Consider the following 23565-nt stretch of genomic DNA (forward strand, 5'->3'; position numbering starts at 1 on the left):
AATATACCCACATGTTAATAACATTTGTCTTTGGGTAAGAGGACAACGGGTGACTTTTTTTCACTCCTTTTTGGATTTCTGTAATTTCTAAACTTTCTATAGTGAGCAATTTTATACCTGAGAAATCAAAAGCTTGAGTTTTTAAGTTTATGACACATAAAAGTGGATAAATAGTATCTTCGTCAAGTTAGCTATGTGTCCCATTTCCAACAAACATCCTGAGATAGGCTTTCCAGAAGCAAGGGAAAAGGCTCAACTCTTACTTTGGAGAAGTAATCTTCCCCAATTTTTCATATCAAGGTGTCCTAAAGAAGCAAACTGATGAAGTGACCCAGCTTTACTCCTGCCAGACCACAACACACCCTTGGAGCAAAGAGATGGTGCTTGCCACTGACCTTCCTCGGAGAAGGGGCTGATCCAGAAGAGGGCTGGGAGACCTGCAGTGCTGGGAGGCGGCAAATGAAGTTTCCCGACGGCAATCGGCATCCCCTTGGTCACTGTAACTGGGCGAGGGCTTTCCAAACTTACTCGAATCTAAGGGTGATGGTGACTCATTCCTTAAAACAATCCGTTCATCTGGCTCTTTGACAACCTGAGTGACAATGTACATGATTCTTTAGTTGTCGTTTTGTTTCTGTTTGGTGGGGGTCAGGTAGGACAAGGAAGAGAACTGGGGACAAAATGACAGTCTCCCTGCCCCAGGGATCTCCTGCAGTGAGCAAGGGGCAGGAGTAGAGAAGACTAGAGACAAGGTCAAGGAAAGATAACCAAAATTCTGCACATTCGACATGTATTAACAAGCCCAAACAACTTAGGCTCTTAACTTTGATTTGTGAGGATTAGGATTATTGGGTTTGAGAGAGAGAACTTTTAACAAAATATTTAAATGCTATGGCTTAACAAGCACAGGATAATACTCCATTTTCTTTGCATACATCTAGTCCCAAGTTGTAACACAGAAGTTTGTACCTTCATTTTGACAAGCCAATCAAACTTCAAGAACAAATGATTTACCACCTCTAAGTATAAAGGTATTCATTAGAGAAAAAGCAACGAAAATCCCTACTGATACAGTAGAGATTGGGCCTACATACATCCCCATTGGTGATTCGTCCTACAAATGAAAAGAGCTTATACGAGGGGAACAAACCAACTAAAGCAAAGCAAAGCATACAGCAGACCTAGGCACCTCTTACGCTCTAGTTAAACTATAGCAATTCCATAAGCAGCACTAGCTAGAAAGATACTGTCCACCACTCACTGGAGAAAGCACAATAACTGACATTAGACAGCTAGAAATAAATCATTTTACAAATGCTACTTCTAAAATTACCTTTATGTTAGCTGCAAGGCTGTCAAAAGAAGAAGCTAGAAGAAAGAGGAACAGGTGTTTCAATGACTCAGTATTACCAGTTATCCCTAAAACTGCTGTTACACTTATTCCACAGCAGTACAGAAATATCATACGATGAATGAACTATTAAAGAACTTAAATGCTCCTTTGTAAATTACACTATCACTTTTAAGTCTCCCTTGAGTCACAGCAATTCTGAGTTTTTCTGTCCTCTTGAGGCAACAATGAGGTTATATTATTAATGACAGCACATATGGATATGGGAAGGATAAAAGAGTCTAAAGTGAAGCAGTAAGTTCAGTAACCCTTACGCAGCCTAGAAAACTCATATATGCCCAGGTGCCTAGAGCCTAAAAGAAAGCCATGTGGCTCTACTATAAAATTCATCTACTCTGCCTCTTCTGCCATTTCCTTTATATTTAGATTTCATGGAATCCTATTTATGTAGGAACTCTTGAGTATACTTGTCCAAGGTAGGCACAAATGTTATATTGACACAATGCATACATAAGAGCTTAGAGAAACATAAGGCAGCAAAAAATGTAAATCATTACAATTACCGTAAGTAACCGTAATAAGCAAGTAGAATTAATGCCAGAGAATGGTAAGAATGACTAGGAAATGAAGTGATAAAGACACATAAACAAAACCAAGATCAAATTGGATTTTTCCAGGTTGAGAAAAAAAATGCTTTTGAAATGAGTATTTGCAAGGCTATGCTAAGGCCACCATGGCTTCTCCCGGTGTGACCGCGCTTAAGCGGTGACAAGGGGCTTTTCCCAGACTGCTGATTCCCCTGTGCCACTGGCAGGAAGAAGGAAGATATGAAAAAGGATTTTAAAGCCTGGTAATTGTCATATCTTCTGGGCATGTGCGTATGTGTGTATCCATCTTGTCCCAGAAGCTCTCTTCTCCCAGCTGAGCAAGCAATGGGCCATGCTAAGGCCCTTTTCAGGTATAGCCACAAACCTGCCCTGTGGCCTCAGAGCCCCCTGGCCACTGGTTTTGAGCACTCCTTTTCACAGGAGACTTGCCTTTGTTCCCTTGCTTCTCAAAAGTGCAGCCTTTGGACCAGCAGCATCTGTATCACCTGGAAGCTTGTTGGGAAAGAAGGAGCCTAAGCCCCACCCCAGCCCTACTGGATCTGAATCTGTACTTTAACAAGATCCCCAGGTGATTCAAATGCACATTCAAATTTGAGAAGCACTGCTTTATTCTACCTTAGGCCTGGATGAATGAGCTATCAGGTGACCTAAGCAAAGGTGTGGCTTGGAAGCTACAGGGATTCCAAGGATCTGAGCCCAGAGGTCTGAACGTCTTCTCTAAATGTAGGTATGTGCAAAACTTGGTGTGTGACCTGGACATACTCTGTAACCTCTCTGGAACCTTAATTCTCCACCTGCCAGGATTAAAAAAGACAAAGGCCGAGACCAATGTGATGTATGAGTCCCATCGCTACTGAGCCAGCATTAAACCCAACTTGTCCTCCCCAGGAAAGGACATTTGCTGTTGCTTGATTTCACAGTAATAGAGAAGACAGTGCTGCTTTTATAAGCTACACGGGTGATTTCCAATCCAAAAGACTTAAATTAAATGTCAGAGGTGATGAAGCACTTTCTACTTCAAACTCTGTACTCTGTCCTTGGTTGGCTGCTGTCGAACAGTCACCATGATCCAAGAACATTGGATTCAGTTACCATAAGAGACTGTGCAGCCCCTTAAAAGTATAAACCTTTAAGCCTACGATAGGGAACCCTGTTGTCAAGGATGGTAAGGTCCAGTCCCACCAGCCCCATTCAAGAGAATGAGCCACCACCATCCCTTTCTAGCCTAAGAATTTTTATTAAGTTCAAGAATGGTTGAACTTCACTGCCATGACCTTCAGCATTGACATGGTTCACATATTTCAATCATAAGGTAAAGGCCTCCAAGGGATGCCTTAACCCAGTGACTCTCAATGTGTGGTCCGGGGACCTCCCCAGGGGTCTCCAAGACCTTTCAGGAGATATGGAAGGTCAAAACTATTCTCCTAATAATACTAAGGCATGAGTTGCCTTTTCACTCTCATTCTCTCACACTTTACAATGGGGTTTTCAAAGAGTTACATAACATGTCATCACATCACCACTCTGATGGATAATGGAATGTGTGCTTGTGTATTCTTGTATTTTACAGATTTCTCAGTTTTAATTTCTAATACACTAAACATTAATAGATACCATCCACATAAAAAGAGCTCTTTTGGGTCCTCCATAGTATTTAAGGATGCAAAAAGATCCTGACACCTAAACATTTGAGATCCCCTGCCTTAACCTAACTGCTTCAGAGAGAGTGGCTCCCCTCCTCACTAACATGGAACCTTGGAAGCAAATGTTCTGTCTCCTCATCTCCACCATTCCCCTGCTCTTTCCCATCAGAGAAAGGGCAAGTCTTATTTATTAGCTATCAATGGTGCCTTTGCAAGGAGTTCACACCAGGACAAGTTGCTCCCTAGTTTTCCAACCCAGCCAGGGCACAACTACCATCAGGACATGGTGGGTGATCACACTACTCAGAGCAGTCTCCTTCAGTAGCTAGGGGACTCAGGAACTTCTCAGCTGACTCTGCTCATGGGAACTCTTGCCCTGGAAACTCCACAGCTGGAGGGCACCTGAAATTAGGCTCCAAGTTTCCAAAGTAAACTGTGATTCCTCAGAATGAAAGAAGGTTTAGAAATAGAATACAGTTGTCCCCAAAGGGAAATGCACAGAAGTAACAAAAAACTCGAGTACCTCTTCTCATTGGAAACGGAAAGTTTGAAAACTTAGACTTTCTTCTAGACTTCCGGGAATGATGCTCTGAAACATCCTCACCAAAGGGCTTTGCACTGTCCACCTGAAAGTAAAGAAAGAAGACTTGAATCCACTGTGGCTTGTATTACCATCTCCTCCTTACCTGAAATGCCCTTCTCTCCCTCAACTACAGGTGACGCAGGTGAGATAAGCAAAAGCTGAGAACAAATTAAATCAGTCTCCACAGTGCTGTCCCCAATAGGGGAACCTGTCTGTCCCTATCTTCATCGAGGCTAGAACATGAAGATATGGACTAAATTTTAGCATAAAGAACATAACACAAATTATATTCTAACCACTGGTAAGGATTGAGCCCAGAAAAGAGCAAGTGAAGTTTATTTCACAATCTTTACAAGAGGACAGAGTTTCATGTTTCTAAACAGCCTGAGCCGTGCTGGCCTAGGTGGGGTCCTCCCTGAAGACAAGGGATTATCACAAGGTGACTTTTCAGCCTTCCACATTCCCTTCCAGTCTGAGTGTCCATATCCTTGAAAAAAAGAATAGTGGTGACTGTATTATTAAGGTGACCATATTTTCCTAAATTGGACAACATGATCTGCAAACAGGTCAAAAGACTTGAAATAGGGACTCTTCCAGAATATCTATGACATAGAGTTGCTGGATTTTTTTAATCTTGTTTATTTCTGCAGTTTTTTAATTTCAAGAAGACATGTTATAATGTTACTTTTCATTCTACCTCAAGAAACATATTCATTAGAATTTACAGTCCTTGACAACATCAGATTCTCTAAGTTTTAATGCTTCTACTTAAAGAAAACAGATATCATCAGGAAATCTGGCTAAATAGAAGAGTTAATATGTATAAAACACTTAGAAAATAGCTTGGCACACAGTAAAAGCTGTATGAGAATTTGCTAAACAAAAATATAAGCAAGTTTTGGGGCCAGACCAGTGGCGTAGTGGTTAAGTTCGCACAATCCGCTTCAGCAGCCCAGAGTTCTCAGGTTTGGATCCTAGGTGTGGACCTACACACACGCTCATCAAGCCATGCTGTGGCAGCATCCCACATACAAAATAGAGGAAGACTGGCACAGATGTTAGCTCAGGGACAATCTTCCTCACCAAAATAAATATACATAGATATATATAGATCTATCTATCTATCTAGATAGATAGATCTATAGATATATCAAGCAAGTTTTAATTCCCTAAGAAATCCACCAAGATTTTAAGGTTATTTAGCCCATAATAGCATAGACTAAAGTTATATTTTACAAAAATTTATATCACATAGAATAAATCAGACTGTCCAATATACTCAATTCAACGATATTTTATGAAGCCATGTTTACTAATTGGCTGCTAGATTTTTGCCACATTTTTACCCAGGTCACCATGAAGAAAACAGCTATTCTGTAGTTTCTAACCAAATGTCTCTTTTCTACCCACAAACCAACTCTACATATGGTCATCTTAACAGCACTTTGCTTCATTTCTTGTGTCTAATACACAAACATCATCACTAGTGACTTTGAGTTAAATTATCAACTTGGCAATAATATTAACAGTTAACATTCTGGAGAATAAGTCATGAACTAGAAGATGGAACGTTGTTCATGAAGAACATGAAATAATATAGCAAAGGCTTTTAAGGTAATATTCACTGTAAATATCAAGAAACTAATCTGTATATACAGTATAATTATAATTTTTTAGAAAAAAAGGTGGAAAAAGTTCATCAAATTAAATAAAACAATGATTTTATCATGCTGGTGAGCCCATGGGTAATGTTTTTCTTGAACTTTTCTATATTTTCCATTCCTTTTATAGTAGTCAAAAAAATTTAACAAGACTAGGAGAACCAGTGTGATTAAATTTGCCCACTGCTTCCTAAGGGCTAAATCTAAGATAACTTTAATTAAGGGCTTTGAGGATGGCACATCATTGCTTCTTCCTGTAGACACATTTTTTCTGCTCTTTAAAGTATTAGCCACTGAGTAACAAACTCATTAAGAAAACTCAAGCAGTTTTCTTTAAAACTGATGAAGCTTTAGTTTTAGATGGGTACAGAGTATATGCCAGCCTTTGTTACGCATCTCCTACCCTTGTCAGTTCACTGATTCTTCTGGATAATGGCAGGTTATCATACGTAGACATTATACTCTATTAATAATTTTCGAAAATTAAAAATAGGGATGGCTGACATATACTGAGCAAGTCCTCTGTAAAAGATATCTTTATAGGAGTTTCCTAACTATGAGTCTAGGAAATGAACATAATTTAATCATCGTTATTATTCAAGCTGAATTCCCTCTTTATTTAATATTACCCATTTGTTTTTATGGCCCAATCTTCCCATATTCCACACTCAGTCACACCCTCACCATTCCAAAGGACTCTGAAAAACAATTTTTAGCTCACATGTCTAACCACAAATGGAGGTTTGCTTTGTCTAGAGATTTTGAAATCATTTCCAAAGTTCAGTTGAGCTGGCTGATCCTGGCAGAAACGCCGGGTGGCATACGGAGAGGACGCCCGGGATTGCATGCCTCGAGGCGGTCTGTCGAGATTGCCCTCCTTTGCCTTCACCTTTATATCATCCAAGGGGAGCGGTGGTCTCCATGAATTAGACAAAGACCTTCGTGACTTATATTTTTCTTCCTAAAACCAAAAAACAGGAACAATATTTTGAAAAACAAAAAGGAAGAAAAAAAGAAGAAAATTCAATTAGAATATAACCATATTTAATTGAACTTTGTTTAACTAAGGTAGAAGAGTGAACAGAGATTTATAAAACATGAATTTAAGGGAGGGCATTTCTCTAATTTATCTTCAGTTCAAATTAGCATCACTAGTATTTATAACTTGCTAGTATAATATATTTCAACTAATCACAGTGAGATTTATTGGTATTAGAAGAAAGTTGGAAAGTATCTGACAAGCCTTGTCATAGACAGGAGATTGATAGATATAAATAGAGACAGAGTGAGAGAGAGAATTTGGCATACACTGGGGTCCAGTAATTTTACTTCAAGAAATTTAATATAAGAAATTAATTATGGCTATGTGTATAGCTACAAAAATTCTCATAACAGTAAAAACTTAGAAACCAACTATATTGGTGAGTAAGCAATTTCCTCTCAGCTCCAAACCCACCTTTCTACACTGAGCTTCATGATACCGGGGCTGGCACTCCGCAAACCCCCTTTCCGCTTTTCCAGCCGTTCTGCAGGCTCCACCACTAGAAGGCACTAGAGGGAGACTGCAGACTGGAGGAGGAAGGCGGTACCGGAGGCTTCCAGTTTTGCATTCTATTCTTGTCAGCATCACCCTATCAACCATTCTGCATCTTGGCAGCAGCAAATTGTTCCAGTTTATAGTTTCTTCCCACCATAATCCCAGAACCAGCCTCACTGTGCCCCACTCGGACAAACCAGCACCAGCTGGCCAGAGCCCCATGCTCAGAGATTTGAGTCTAGCCGCATAGGATCCTTCCTCCAAGCTCCAGAGTCACCAGCAATGAGCAGTGTCCCTCCTTAGATGTCTAAGTCCCAGCTTCTCGCCTCTGGATTCTGAGGAAGCAGCCCCTCCGCAGAGATCTGGGTCCCGTTTCCATGGGGTCTAGTCCTCAAATTCTATGCTGTTGATGACCCAACCTCTCCCCTTTGCTCCCGCAGACCCAGGCGTGAAAGCTGCTTCCTGCAGTTACTACCTCCATCACATTAGTGTTCTCCTTTCCTTTCAGTCTTCTAACCCCAGCCTAGCCTTTTTTTTTAAACATTAATCTTTCTGTTAAAATAATAGCTGTGGTTTGTTTTCCTGACTGGACTTTGACTGATATATCAGTTTAGTACCCAATAATAGGAAAATGATTGGCCAAAGAAATTATGATACTTCTGTATGATGGAATACATCAAGCTATGAAAAACTGCCTGGGCCTAAGAATATTTAAGGACACAAGAACATGTTCATGATACAGTAAGTGAAAAAGGAACGTACAAAATAATACACAGTATAGTATGATCCCAATATTTTAAAATTAGAAAAGTATGTGTGTGTACAGAAAAATATCCTCAAAAACATTAGTCATGCTCATCTCTAGATAGTAAGAATGACAGATAATTTTTATTTTATTTTTTGAGGAAGATTAGCCCTGAGCTAACTGCTGCCAATCCTCCTCTTTTTGCTGAGGAAGACTGGCCCTGAGCTAACACCCATGCCCATCTTCCTCTACTTTATATATGGGTCGCCTACCACAGCATGGCTTGCCAAGCGGTGTCATGTCCACACCCAGGATCCGAACCGGCAAACCCTGGGCTGCTGAGAAGCGGAACGTGCGAACTTAACCACTGCACCACTGGGCTGGCCCCAAATTTTCATTTTTATTTTGTCCTTTTTGCTTGTCTGTATTTTCTAATTTTCTAAAATTAATGGAATACCTTTGTTATAAGAAAAAACAGTAAAAGCTATTACTTTAAAAAAAATTAACACTTAGAGGAAGACATATTAAGAGGTTAAAACAAGATTAAAATGGTGGAGTGGAAGAGAAAGAATGATAAGCTGAAAAATTACCATGCACATATATCAAACAGATTGGAGGAAATAGTGGGTAAAATAGGAAAAACTAAAAGCAGATAATGCCTTCCTTAAAAGTAATCATTGGTCTCCCATTATATGCGTTCTGATGCCGAGAGGATTGGTGGATTTGCACAGATTAGTGACCCTTCGCATTCAGTACCCCTTAACCCACAGCCCACATTTTCAAGGTATTTTCCAGGACACCAGGTGAGAATCGAGATGACAAGTATTTGAAGAAGCTTTACAAATTACATTCATTCTCTATTTTGTTCTAGAAAGGATTTTAAGTGGTTACGAAATTACGTACAATAAGGTAAAAGAAACACAGAAAGAAATCAGGGTAAAGAGGAAATTGGAGCTGAACAAGAGTGCCCAAGACCCTTCGTGATTACCCAAGATGGCCTACAAACACAACTCTGAGCTTCAGCCTCAGCAAAAGAAAGAAGGAAACACTACTGCCCATAAGATCAAGAGTACAGTCAAGGAACAACAACGAAAAAGCTAACAAGCCTACTTATGTCAAACTGGTGATTTCAGCTTTTGTATCACTCTATTCCACCAACTATATCATAATGAATATGTGCCAAACACACTCTAACGTGATAGGCTGAACAAATAGTTTGAATATAGAAATTCAAACCTAGCAATAAGTCTTCAGGTTTCTATTCATCCAGTTGCATCTAAACTTGGTAAGCCAAGTTTAAGCTGAAATTCTTTAAATTTGTAGAGAAAATTCCAGACATTTCTATCACTAGCTTCTTCGTTATACTTACCAGACATCTGTTTCTATGCAGAAACACACATTCTCTGATGGCTGTCCTTGTAGAAAACTCTATTTTGGGAGCAATGCCCTAAAAATAAAACAGCATAAAAGAAGGAAATAAAATTATTGGAAACAGGTTCTTTGCCCATCCCATCCTAACCTGAAATCACACAAGAACTTAATTGCTCTTTTGTGTGTTTGGCATAATCCACACGCATTATCTAAAACATATACATAACAAATATATATACAATGGAATATTATTCAGCCTTAAAAAGGATGGAAATCTCGCCATTTGAGACAACATATAAGAACGTGGAGGACATTATGCTAAGTGAAATAAGCCAGACACAGAAAGACAAATACTGCATGTCTCACTTATATGTGGAATCTAAAATAGTCAAACTCATAGAAGCAGAGAGCAGAATGGTGGTTGTCAGGGGCTGGAGGATGGGGGAAATGAGGAGATGTTGGTCAAAGGGTACAGATGTTCAGTTATGCAAGATGAATAAGTTCTGGAGATCTAATGTGCAGCAATGTGACTATAGTTAACAATACTATACTGTATTTTTGAAATTTTCTAACAAGGTAGATATTAAATGTTCTCACCACAAAAAAGAAAAGAAAATGGTAACTAGTAACAATATTAAGTGATGGATGTGTTCATTAGCTTGATTGTGGCAATTATTTCACAATGTATATGTATATCAAAACATCAAGTTGTATAGCTTAAATGTATACAATTTTTATTTGTCAATTATACACCAATAAAGCTGGAATAATAACATATAATATATGCATAATAAGCACAACTAAACACTTATGTAATATGTATTACATGCTAGGCCCTGACCTAAGTGCTTCGCATATATTAACTCATGTAATCCTCACAACAACCCCATGAGGTAGGCCCAAATAGCACCTCTGCTTTGTAGATGAGTAAATTAAGACACAGAGGACCTAAGTAACTTTCCAGCCAGTAATGGCAGAGCTGGTCAATGAACCCACACATTCTAGCTCCAGTGTCCTTATGGTTAGCTACTCCACTGAAAATATTGGACCATGGAAGTGAATGAGATTATGTAGGGGGTGGGATGGATAGAGCTTCTTCTTCCCTATCTACTTGCTTTGAAAAACTTGCTTTATCTCTTATACCAAATATTTATGCTCATTAGATCTATTTCCCAACTCTTCATTTTGTTTCATTGATTGGTACTTCTATCTTTGCTCAGTAGCACACTAAAATATTGTGATTGATATATATGTGTAGGATAGGAGATACATATATATAAAATCTCTCCTATCCTACTTAATTCTCATAATCCTATGAGGAGGGTACAATTATCATCATCAACCCATTTTAGAAATAATAAAACTGAGAAACGGACCAAAACCGGAATCAACCCAAATGTTCTTCATGGGTGAGTAGATAAATTGCGGTGTATCCATATAATGGAATCTACTGATTAATAACAAGGAACAAACTACTGATACACACAACTACAAGGATGAATCCCAGAGGCATTGTTCTGAGTGAAAGAAGCCGGTCTCAACAGGTTACAGACTGTATGATTCCATTTATGTGAGAGTCTCAAATAGACAGAACTATAGTGATGGACGACAGACTAGTAGTTCGGGGTGAGGGGCAAGATGTGCCAACAAAGGGATAACATGAGGGAGATTTAGGGGTGATGGAACTGTTCTATATCCTGATCATGGTGGTGGTTTCACAAATCTATACATGTGTTAAAATTCACAGAACTGTGCATTGAAAAAAGGTCAATTTTACTGTATAGTCGTTTCAAAAATACAATTATTTTTCTAAAAAAGCCTGAGGCTTAGAAAGATATAAAGCAGTTTTCCCAAGGTCACATGGCTTGTAAATGGCAAAACAAGGACAGGACCTGGATCTGTCTCCAACTGACCCCATCCACTCACCTGCAGCCCCTCTGAGCATGACCCTCTGCTCTCCTCTCCCCGAGAGAACACCCCCGAGCCAGGTATTCCTCGTCCTAGAGGCGCCTTCCCCTTCGTCTTTTCCCATCCAAATCCTATCTGTCTCTCAAAGCCTGGCCTCACCCTAACTCCTCCAGGCATGCCCACAGTGACGTCTCCCTCCAGCCTCTAACAGTTCATATTCATGTATATGACATACTCTGAGTACTTCCAAGAAGGATTTGCATCAGCTGAAGCCCAAAGGGAAAGGAAACTGACATGTGCTGCATGTCAACTACATGTGGCTGGTCCTGGCAGGGGCTTTCACACGCGTGATCTCATTTCATCCTCACACAACCTGTGTAGGAGACAACTATATCCCCATTTTACATGTGAGGGAACAGGCTCAGAGAGGCTAAATAGTCTGTCCAATGTTACACAACTGGGAATCGATAAGAGCCAAGATTTGAAACTCTCTTGGACAGCGAAGCCCAACTTCTTTCTAGTACCCCATGCTACCTATCCAGGGGTCCCTGTGGATCAACTCGTCAGTTTGTTTCCTGTGCATTCATTCATTCCTATGCACATTCATCCCTGTGCATTCACCTTGTCTACAGAACAAGTCTTTACAGACACAAGCTACTTCTTGTTTTAGTTTTTTTTTTTTTTGTCTCTAGAATGTACAATATGCCCATAAGAGTGCTAGGCCTGGACTGGTGACTCAAGATTTGTGGCTTATAAACACAAAAGCCCAGTTGCTGCACAGAGTCAGATAATCCAGAAGGGCATTTGATAAAGAACGTACAATGACGTGACCAGCACAGCCTCACCTCTGGTTATCAAGATTGCCCACACGAGGAAGAGGGTAGCGGGAGTTCCAGGGTCCACAGCACCACTGGTAGAATCACAAGACCTCACATGTATGCCAAGCCCCAGGTTCTCCGTGGCCCAGATGCCTGAGCCTGAACAAGTCATCTCGGAAGCCACAGATTTGTGCAGTCTTCTCATTGCCTCATAGGGAGACAGTATTAACCCTTAAGTGACAGTACAGCCATGTTCACTTAACGACGGGCATATGTTCTGAGAAATGCGTTATTAGGTGATTTCGTCATTGTGTAAACATCGTAGAGTGTACTTACACAAACCTAGATGGTATAGCCTACTACACGCCTAGGCTATATGGTACTAATTTTATGGGACCACCTTTGTATATGCAGTCATCGTTGACCAAAATGTCACTATGTAGCGCATAACTGTAATTCACCCAAAGTCACACAGTCACTGAGTGACAAAACCGGAATTGAACCCAGACAATCTGAGTCCACACTTAACCACTATGCATGCAGCTGCCTAACAGATCTTCAAATACCTGATCCACTTTGCCTGGAGAGGAGGAGGGTCCCCTACCAGTAAGGAATGCATACCCTGTTAACACATTCTTGTTGGCCTATATGACCTCCACTCCTTGAAATGACTTAGAGACAATACGAAGGAATGTGCTTTCTTTTTCACAGCAGTACTGATTTTAGCTTACAGGCTCTATCTTGTCCAATCTCCTTAGCAATGGCATGATGGTGATAATGGTGAGGTCAATAAATGGACTTAACAGTAAGATTTTTCTAGAATCATTTCACTAAATAAAGAAGAAAATTATTAAGTAAAAGTTAATAATTTAAAAAAATAATATTCTTTCTGCTTAATTTACAAATTCAGCCTTCACCTAACAAGAAAACATATTATATTAAAAAATATATATACTTCAATTAACTTCATTGTAAGAATCAATACTTTACCTCTAATGCATGAGGATCTTTCCTTGCAGTTTTAAAGCCCTTTCTCTGATGATCACCTGCATTTATGATTAACTATAAACACAACTTTCTATAGGCTCTTCTTCCTACTGATGCCCATAACAGAGATAAAAAATTCAGGGAAGATATAACAAAGTGTTTCTCCTTGTCTTGATACTTAGCTGGACACCAGCCCAGTGTTTGAAGATGGCATTTATTTAATAGAAAACTCAGGCAAACCAAAGTTAATGTAAAGAGTATCCCACACCTTATTCTCATCAGTTTTTATCCCCTTTTAGCTTCTAAAGAGCAATATCTCAATAACTTGAAATAATAAAGGCGAGCATCTCACAAGTACCATAGATATAAGTGATACACAAAGAATATTTCTGAGAAGAAAAATGGTGTCAGTCACATTCAACAAACCCTCAAAGATATGGAGGGCTCAAAGTTATGGCCATTAGTAATTCTGATTAGGACAACTCTTGATGAATGTTTGCTGTTTGAAATATCAGAGCTGGAAGTTGTGTTATCAGAAACATCACAGAAACAAGGGTCCTGCGTGTTACGTATTCCTCATGGCACTCTCAACAAAATGGGGACAGTAACATTTTATTAATTTGTAATAATGGTAATTTATGGGGCAGTACCAGAAAAGTTGAGTATTAAATATGCTTTTATAATTCACAAAGATATGGCCTTTAAAATGGAGGTCATCCAAGTGACATACAAGTTGAGAAAATTGTTGCTGCAGAGTTAGAAATTGTCACAGATAACATCAAAATGAATATTTTGAATTTGGTTTCAGATAACGGCCCCAAAACAGTTAGATTATCAACTGAATAACTGAAGTGTCTTTTCAGATCCTTCAATATATCAGTCTGTGAACCTCTGTCAGTTTTCCCTCCTTTACGTGGAGGCCATAATATCTGCCTTGGCTGACTTGAGAATTGTTATGAGGAAAATAAGATTTCATATGAAAAACTGAAAGTGCAAAATAAATGAGAAGTAGCATGATTACTATTACTACTGTTTTTTATTGTTATTATTACTAAAACAATAGCTATGATTAAATAAACTGATATCAAATCTTTCGGTTAATCTGCATTAAGAGGAGGTAAAAAAAAAAAAAGCCACTTTTTTATAACTATGTGATAACTATGACAATGATTTAGCCTGATTAGGTAAGACTCTCATTTCTCAGATCAATAGGGGAAATTAGTATAATTTGGTATTGTGAGTGGGGCATCCAAACAGGGATGCTAAAATACAACAACAGGGGTATAACCAAGAGGAAGTGATCTGCCCAAGAGCAGGCCATACCAGGAATAAAACGCTCAGGTCGAAAGAATTTCTCTCCCAATAGAAGCCCAGCTGGGCTCAGATCACTTACCGGAAAACCTGCAACCGTCTTCATGAGCACCTCCCTACACATCCCAGGGTGTGAAGGTGTCAGCTTGGGCTCAGGGAAAAGAAAATCCCGTGTGTTTTCTTCATAGTAGGCCAACTCTGCCCACCCTAGAAAGAATGGAGAAAAGGCATAATTAGATTTACATCCTGAAAATGATGTATCAACATCCCTGAGTTGAACAAAATAAAAGCTTAGACAGGTGATAGCAGAGGTGGCACTTAGATAAAAACAGACATTTTGACCACAGCACCCGTTATTCAAGAGGCAAATGACTTCTACTACTTTTTATCTCATGGATAATTTTTTAAAACCTCCCCAAGTCATAATAGAGAAAAAAGACTATCTAAAGGGTTGCTCCACAAAACAGAAGAGGAAGATCTCTTTCATCCATTCATCCATCCATCCATCCATTCATCCACCCCTCCATCCCTCCATTCATTCATTCATTCTTTCCTTCAACAAATGTCTTCTAAGGGCATACCATGGGCCAGGTCCTACGGATGGAACAGGAATAAGGCAGACAAGGCCCCATCAACGCAAAGGTTACAGTGTGGACTAGGGTTCAATGTATTCTGTGATGCAGTGATGTGTCAAGGTCCCAACAGCCCAGAGAAGAGCCAGAGCTGTGGTTCTCAGCAGTGCTGGTACAACCCCAAGGGCATTTCGGAAATTTGTGGCTACATTTCATGGGCAGGAGCCAAAGGTGCTAGAAGGTCCTGGAATGCTCATGATACTCCTGCACGACTTTCTAACATCCTACCAGACATTCTTTCAGGTGAGAAACCATTTTATAATTGTCTGAGTCTGAGGCCCAACTCTTACATATAAACACAAAGCACTTTTTTGCATGATTTTAAAATAAACTGAATTTTCAGGAATGCAGGTACCACGTAAATTAAGGAACAACTGTACTTTGCTTTGTTTGGATCTTTACCAAGACCCTTCTGGCATTTTGAAAATCATATCACATCTAAATACTTCATGTTGCTCAACATTTACATATTGATATACATATTTATTTTAAATTACTTTCCTTTTATTTCTCCCTTATATTACAGCCCGAATATTACATTGATTTTTACAGTGATTCGTGTAAGTTGGGTATATAAACTACGAATATGATTTTAGTATGGTAAAAGTGATGCTACAAATACTCATTACCAAAAGAAGATCTTGGGTCTAATAGGATTGAGAATTACTGAGCTGAAGGATGGAGAAGCTGCCATCTGAGCCCTTCTTGTTTACACAGCAGGTGTTACACAAGTGGTTTGCACTGAGAGTGGCCCCTGTGCACAGCACCATCAAAAGAGTCACTGTAGTCAATGAGGCAGCTTCACTGTTTGGTGGCTGCCTTTTTATTTGTGAGAGGAATTCTGATTAGGGCATTTTTTTGAACATCAACTGTAGAAAATAATTGACTTTGCAGCAAGTAATATGATGGATTAATTTCTTCTAACATTTCGTTTAATATGAATGTTTGGGTCCTAATGAGGAAAGGATCAAAGTGCAAAAGAAAGTATTCTATATTTTCCATCATAATATCATTTTTTCCCACTCTTCCCCTCTTAGACATGCTCCAGCCACAATGGACTGATGATGTATCTTTCCCTCCTCTGCTATGTACTTCCTCAGCTTATGGCTATTCCTTCTCATCCTGTTGAGATTATATTCATCATAATAGGTCCAAAACAGAAAACTCCATTTTTTCCCACAAATCAGCTTTCCCCTAGCCTTCTTCATCAAAGGAACTGGCACCATTGCTCAAGTCAAAAATCTAGGATTTATCCTTGATTCCACTCTTTCACTCCTTACATCCATCCATTAGCAAGTCCCATTGACTCTATTTCCAAAATAAATCCCAAATCTGTGCTTCTCTCCATCTTTACCACCCTAACCCTAACCACCTGTCCTGGAATACTGCCATGGCCTCCAAGCTGGTCTCCCTGAGTCCACTCTTCCTGCACTCAAACCTATTCTATAACCTGTAACACGTCATGTTATAAATACATCAGATCGTGCTTTTCACCTACTTAAAACCTCCCAATAGGCTTCCAATCATATTAGAATAAAATCTAAGAATCTTACCCTAGCCTTCAAGACTCTATATCAGGCCTCTAAGTACCTCTCCTACTTTTACCACTCTCCTTCTTGATCATCCCTGCTGCCCTTCTCACTGTCCCTCAAACACATCAAGTTCGCCTCGATCTTAGAGGTTTGTCCCACTGATCTTCTCCCTGTAATGTTCCTTCCCTGGATCTCTTCGTGGCTGGCTCCCTCCTATTGGATGGTGGGCCTTGGTTTAAATATCTCATCAGAAAAGTGGCAACTCAACCTAAAGAGGCTGCCACTCCCTATCACATCACCCTATTTTACTTTCAATCTAATAGTTATGACTAACTGATATTTTCGTTCATGTATTTATGATCTGCTTCCATGAATGCTCCATGAAAGTAGTGACTCTGTTCTGTTCTGTTCTTTACTAAATTTCTGGCAGGACTGTCCCTAGAAAGGTGTGAGCTCAGGGCAGTTCAGCCAGTACAGGGCCTGGCCAAGCCAATCTCACCTGAAAGGGGGCCATACTGTCAGCATCTTTATCAGGCCCCCTGAGATATAATTAAAGGCAGACATTTTAAAATGGAATTTCAGTGATATTCAGAAAAGAACGGCAAAGTGCAGCATCTTTCACTCTGCCCCTTGGCCTGTGGAACAGTGCCTGGCACATGGTGGGTACTTGAGAAGTGCTTCTTGAATGAATGAATGTGAAGATTAAAATGAGATAAGTTACTTAAGTGCCTGCTTACATTAGCCACTCAATAACCATTAGATTCCCTCTTTGAGACTCAGTTTCCACAACTGTAAAAAAAAGGGAGACAGACTAAATGCTCTCTAAAATCTTTTCTGACTCTTATCAGTAATTTATTTTCAATAATTTCTTTTCATTCATACATTCAAGAAATATGTACTGAGAACTTACTATGGGCCATGAGTTCCAGACTCTGGATGTGTCCTAGTGAGCAGGATGGCTGCAATTCCTGCCCTCCTGGAGCAGTCTACAAGCATTAACCAATTATACAAAGAAACATACAGCGTAAAGGCAGATGGGAAGATGAGTGGAATTCTAAGATCAATCTTCTACTTCATTTACTAGCCTCATCCTGGCCTCCTTTTTTTTTTTTTTTACCAATGCTCCTTTTATAATGCTCCCTACGAAGGGCATGACCTCCCCACCTTTATTGGCCAAACAGACTTCCTCCATTCAGAGATCTCAGGAGTGCAGCCTGAAAATGGGAGGTGATGTGACAATTTCCTTACCCATCACTAGCAACAAAATACAACTTGCTACTGAAGCTTATAGTCCAGTGGTTAGGAACTCAGTTTCTAGATTCAGACAGAGCTGGGTTCAAATCCCTGCTCTACCACTTACCAGCTTTGTTATCCTGAGCAAATGACATAATCTCCTTAACTCTAGTTTCCTCTTCAGGAAAATGTAAAAGTCACAATAATACCTGCCCCTTAGGGCTACTGTGAGGACAAATGACAAACACCTGTGAAGTGCAGAGCATAGTACCTAACATTACCTGCCATTGACATGACTGCTCTGTGACGCCAGCCCAGCAGTGGTCTCAGCACCACTCTGGTCTCTATGAATGTCACGTGTTTTTGGCCATATGCTCCTACTGGGAACAAACACCTCGAAGCATGATATGATGCTCTATACAGTGCACTTTTCTTTTTTCCTTTCATACGTTTTTGGCTGGTGCTGCATCCAAAATGATAGCTCCTAAATTACTACTCCTAAATTTAGCAAGAATTATGATAAACATAAGAGATCAGATAATTGGAGGCAAGCTCATCCACTATATTAAGAATCACAGGAATAAAAAGAGACTGAAATATAGTTAGAGAAGGCTGTGAAGCTTTCCAATTCTGTCTCTCTGATTCGGTCATTTTTTAGAGATTTAAACTGCCACCCAGAGTGAAAGTGTCAGCACACCAAGGGGATGTTACAGCAAGAGGCTGGGTTATAAATAATAAATAAAAATATACACAAACTGAGCAAGTCTCATAGGCCATGTGAAATGTCTGAAAGAACTCAGTGTTCTTAAAAGATTAATGGTGTAGACAGGAACGTCATCAGTGCCATCAATGAAAACCTTCTCCTCAAAAAAGGAAACAAATGAGACTTCAAGAGAAATAACAATTTTAATAATATTAGCTCAAGAAACAACATTTATAGAGCATATTAGAATTGACAGCTTGCTTCCCAATATGGGGTCTCACTTGATTCATCTTTATAGATATAGGAACTGAGGCACTAACAGTTGAAAACACTTGTCATGATGCCACATGATAAAGTAGGAATTCAAAACCAGATCATCCGAGGCAGTTCTGTCCTTGCTGATGCCTAGTAAACATCACTACAAAGTATAAAATCAATCTCTGATTCACAGAATAGGTGCCCACTAAAGTAGCATTTTACAGCTGGACTGAATAGATATGACATCTCAAAGTAGAGGTTCTTATTTAAAAGGTCAATAAAACGAAAGCACCAAGCTCACAATCAATCAGGATTATGCTGCCCCCTTGTGTCCAATTGCTCTTTCCCACCTTTGTAAACTGAAAAACCAGAGTCTTCATTATTTCCAAGCCAAACCATTGGACCTCTTTGGTCATTAGCAGGAAAGCCGTACGCAAATGTGAGGTACTTGTATCATTAACTTAATGGTCACAATACGTCTTTTAACTATAATAAGTGTGTTTGAAAGTGATGCAAAAAAAAATCAAACAATAAAGTAATATCTACAGCAAAATGAAAAGGTAACAATTCAGCCAATGAAGAATTGGTCCCTGAGAACCTAAAAGTGGCCCACGTGACCCCACAGGGCTGTCCACATCAGACTTTAAGCAAATCATTTTTACTTAACTATCTGGTATCAAGAACCAGCAGATCATGAGGGCTCACTGTCAGCATTCTGTGCTTGATGCCACCAGTGTGATACCAGGAAGTGGCACAGTGTAGCCCATGTTCGGAGTACACCCTCAATAAATATATGTTGGACAAATTAATGGATCAACCTGTAATGCATCTGAAGTCGAACAAAAATAATTATTTTGAGAAATTCACATTTAATTCCACTAAAATTATAATCAGAAATTGAAGGACCGTAGACAAAAGGAAAACAAGTATAATAAAGCCTCCATTTTGTATCTAACTTCCAAGTTATAACCAGTATGCATGCACCTAGCTCCCATATTCTCCAGTCATCATGGTTTTGAACTATTCTTGCAGTCTTCTCACAGATGCATTTATGATCATAAGAAAAACATATGGCAAACTAAGATATATTAAATTTTGTTTCTTTTTTTTTTTTAAGATTGGCACCTCAGCTAACACCTGTTGCCAATCTTCTTTTTTTTTCCTTATTCTCCCCAAAGCCCCCCACTACCTAGTTGTATATTACAGTTGTAGGTCGTTCTGGTTCTGCTTGATGAGCGGTGCCATGTCCGCACCCAGGATTTGAACCCGCAAAACCCAGGGCCACTGAAGCAGAGCTTGCAAACTTAACCACCCAGATATATTAAATTTTAAAAAGCAAGTTGCAGAATATGTATATTCAACCAAAATCAAACCAAAATATACACTAAATATACATTTGCTAAATACTAGATATATTTAGTATATATATGTATACATACATGCTTGTGTGTACATATATGTATATATGTATGTATTTTAGGGTTGGTTGAACAGACTAAATACATTATATATACTAAATGCATTTTAAAAGATCTAAAAAGATACACAACACATTATTAATAGTAATTATTTTTGAAGTTGTTGAGGCATGTGGCTTTTGACTTATTTTATATAATTTTGTGTTAGCTAAAATTTTTACAGTCAGAATATTTAAGTATTGGATAATTTTTTTTGTCATATAAAATTAAATAAGACCCAAATTGGCCTGCTTCTCTTTTATTAGCATACTAAAATATAACTTGCCAGTTAGCAGTGATACATGTTTGAACATAAAATTGAGTCAAATAAGAAAAAAAAAACCGATAAAAAAAACGAAATGCGCTGATTTTAGCCTGTCATTTTCAGGCTGACAAACATTTTGTGAAAATTTCTGAAAAGCAGGTAGGAGGCATCTCTGATCTTCCCTGTGTTCTGCCTTCCTAAGAAAGCACTGACATACACAGGAGTGTCTATTCCTATATCCACTTGTCTGCTTTCAGGGCCTGGCTCTGCCAACAAACCAAGAGGCAGAAAAAGAACTACAGACTCTGGGTCCATTCCATTCCTCTGGGGCCCCTGACGTGCTCCCAGCACAGCCCCAGTGGGCAGGGCTATAATCCCCATAGAAGCCTCCACGGCCTCCTCTGCTTTAGCTGAGGCATCTGCCAGGAGCTCACCTTCCTTCTCGAGACCATGCTTTCTTAAGAAAAGGAAAAATTCACACAATAAAATATTAAAATAATGCAATGAAACAGGGGAAATACATATGTATTGAGCATAACTGATCAAAAACTTTGGTAAAAATATCATGAATTTATACTAAAATGCAATGCTAACATCCAGACATCACTCCGCAAGTAATCGAAGGACACTGACAGTCATGTTATACAGAAAGAAAGAAAAAAAAATCGTAATATAGAAAAATGAAAATTTTTTAAAGTAAACTTTAAATTTAAGGTTGTCACAATCATATCTAAAAAGAAGAGGCCAGAAATATAGTAAAATATATTTTAAAGAAATTATTACACACTTTGTAAACACAATCAATGAAATGATAATATCCAGCATTAGCTAGGATCTGGGGATGGGCAGGCACTGTGGAATGCAGCAGAAATAACGGAAACTTATTATCAGTTTCCTAGGGATCAGTTTACTCACGTTGCAAGAGATGGTTCAATCTAGCAATTCTATTCTTTAAAAATATACTAAGAGAAAAAATAATTTTTATAAATATGTGAAAGACACAGAAAATCTAAATGCTCAACAATATCAATTTGAACGCTATGGAAAAATACACAGCTATTGAAATTGACAAACAAGTAAGCCACAGGAAATAATGTAGACTGAAAGAGCAAAACCCAAAATATTATGTACATACTGTTTATAGACCTATAAAAACACATAACTAAATTAATGAAAATAATGATGTAGATCTATGTTTTTAGAAATGACAACATAACAGCGATGTATAATGGGGAAAGCTAATAACAGAAGAAAATGTACGTGACACTATTTATGTAAAAATTCCATATCTATGTGTTCTATCCACAGAGAAACATAAAGGAACATGTTCACCAAAATCATATAAATAAAGGTTTTCTCATCATTTGGAGATGCTTTTTTATAACAAGTAAAAACTGAAGCTATTTTCATTTTGGGGAAGGGAAAGGCAAAAACATAATAGCAAAGATCAGAAGAGAATTAGAAGAGTTTCTGAGTTTTAAGCATTCTTTCTCTTTCTTTCTCTCTCTCTCTCACACACGTATGCAAATGACTCTAAAATCACCAGACGATCTGCCACATTGAGAAACTATGCATGAAAATTGATGCTACCAGGTGGCAGTTCCTACTCTCTGTTTATGACACATCACAATGCAAAGGCACCATAGAACAGTTTCCTCCTAAAAGTCTCATGATTCTAGCACAGGGGTCACAAATTTTTTTCTGCAAAGGGCCAGAAAGTAACTATTTTAGGCTTTGCAGGCCATATGGTCACAACTACTCAACTCTCTCACTGCAGTGTGAAAGCAGCCATAAATAATACCTAAGCAAACAAGCATGGCTGTGTTCCAATAAAACTTTGTGGATGATGAAATTTGAATTTCATATAATTTTCAAATCACTAAATATTCATCTTTTAAAAAATTTTTTCCAACCATTTAAGAATGTAGCAACCAAAGACAGTTTGGCAGTTCCATAAAAAGTTAAATACGGAGTTAACACATGATTCAGCAATTCCACTACGAGGTGTACACTGAAGAGAACTGAAAACAACACTTGAGTAACACAACAACTTGGACACGAATGTTGACAGCAGTGTTATTAAAAAGTGGAAATAACCCAAACGTCTACCAACCAATGAATGGACAAACAAATGTGGTATATCCACATAAAAGAATATTATTCAGCCATAAAAAGGAATGAAGAACTGATACATACTACAACAAGGATGAACCTTGAAAACATGCTAAGTGAAAGACGACAGACAGAAAAGGCCACATATTGTGTGATTCCATTTATATTAAACGTCCACAATAAGCAAATCAATAGAGACAGAAAGTAGATTAGTGGTGGCCAGGGGCTTGGGGAGGAATGAATGAAAAGTGACTGCTAATAAGTACAGGGTTTCTTTTTGGGGTAATAAAAATGTTCTGGAATTAGATAGTGGTGATTGTTGCACAATCTTGTGAACATACTAAACCAACTGAATTGTACACTTGAAAATGGTGAACTTTATAGCACATGAATTAAATCTCAATTTTTAAAAATGTAGAAATTTAGCTCATGGGCCATATTAAAAACAGTCTGAAGGCTGGATTTGGCCCAGGGGCTGTAGCTTGCCAACCCTATTCTAGCATCTAACAGAAAAGATGGCTTTGGGTTATACACACACACACACTCCACAAATTAGAACATAGCCAAAGGCAAAAAAGAAGAAGCTGAGCTAGGACTGAAAAAATTATTTGATGATAATTAGATAAAGTTATGAAAAAATGGGGCCGGCTCCATGGCTGAGTGGTTAAGTTCGCGCACTCCGCTGCGGTGGCCCAGGGCTCGGATCCTGGGCGCGGACAAGGCACGGCGTATCAGTCCACGTTGAGGCGGCGTCCCACATCCCACAACTAGAAGGACCTGCAACTAAGATATACAACTGTGTACCGGAGGAGTTTGGGAAATAAAGCAGGAAAAAAAAAAAAAAAACAGA

The 23565-nt window shown here is 38.9% G+C and overlaps 1 protein-coding gene across 5 annotated transcripts in view; it reads right to left on the reverse strand.

Annotated features, from left to right (window-relative positions):
- The window catches only part of SPATA6L (spermatogenesis associated 6 like), a 44670-nt gene that overhangs the window by 10001 nt on the left and 11104 nt on the right, over positions 1-23565 (reverse strand). For 4 of the 5 annotated variants that reach the window (XM_070248276.1, XM_070248277.1, XM_003363999.5 and 1 more), the window contains 6 exons: positions 14606-14730; positions 9498-9575; positions 6568-6807; positions 4126-4228; positions 1334-1368; positions 396-592 (listed from right to left, as the gene is read on the reverse strand). In XM_070248276.1, coding sequence (XP_070104377.1) covers positions 396-592; positions 1334-1368; positions 4126-4228; positions 6568-6807; positions 9498-9575; positions 14606-14730 — 778 coding nt within the window. The remainder of the gene's footprint in view (positions 1-395; positions 593-1333; positions 1369-4125; positions 4229-6567; positions 6808-9497; positions 9576-14605; positions 14731-23565) is intronic. The other variant, XM_023627301.2, reaches the window with a different exon arrangement.

The sequence above is a fragment of the Equus caballus genome, chromosome 23 (genome assembly GCF_041296265.1).
Source record: "Equus caballus isolate H_3958 breed thoroughbred chromosome 23, TB-T2T, whole genome shotgun sequence".
NCBI classification, from domain to species: domain Eukaryota; kingdom Metazoa; phylum Chordata; class Mammalia; order Perissodactyla; family Equidae; genus Equus; species Equus caballus.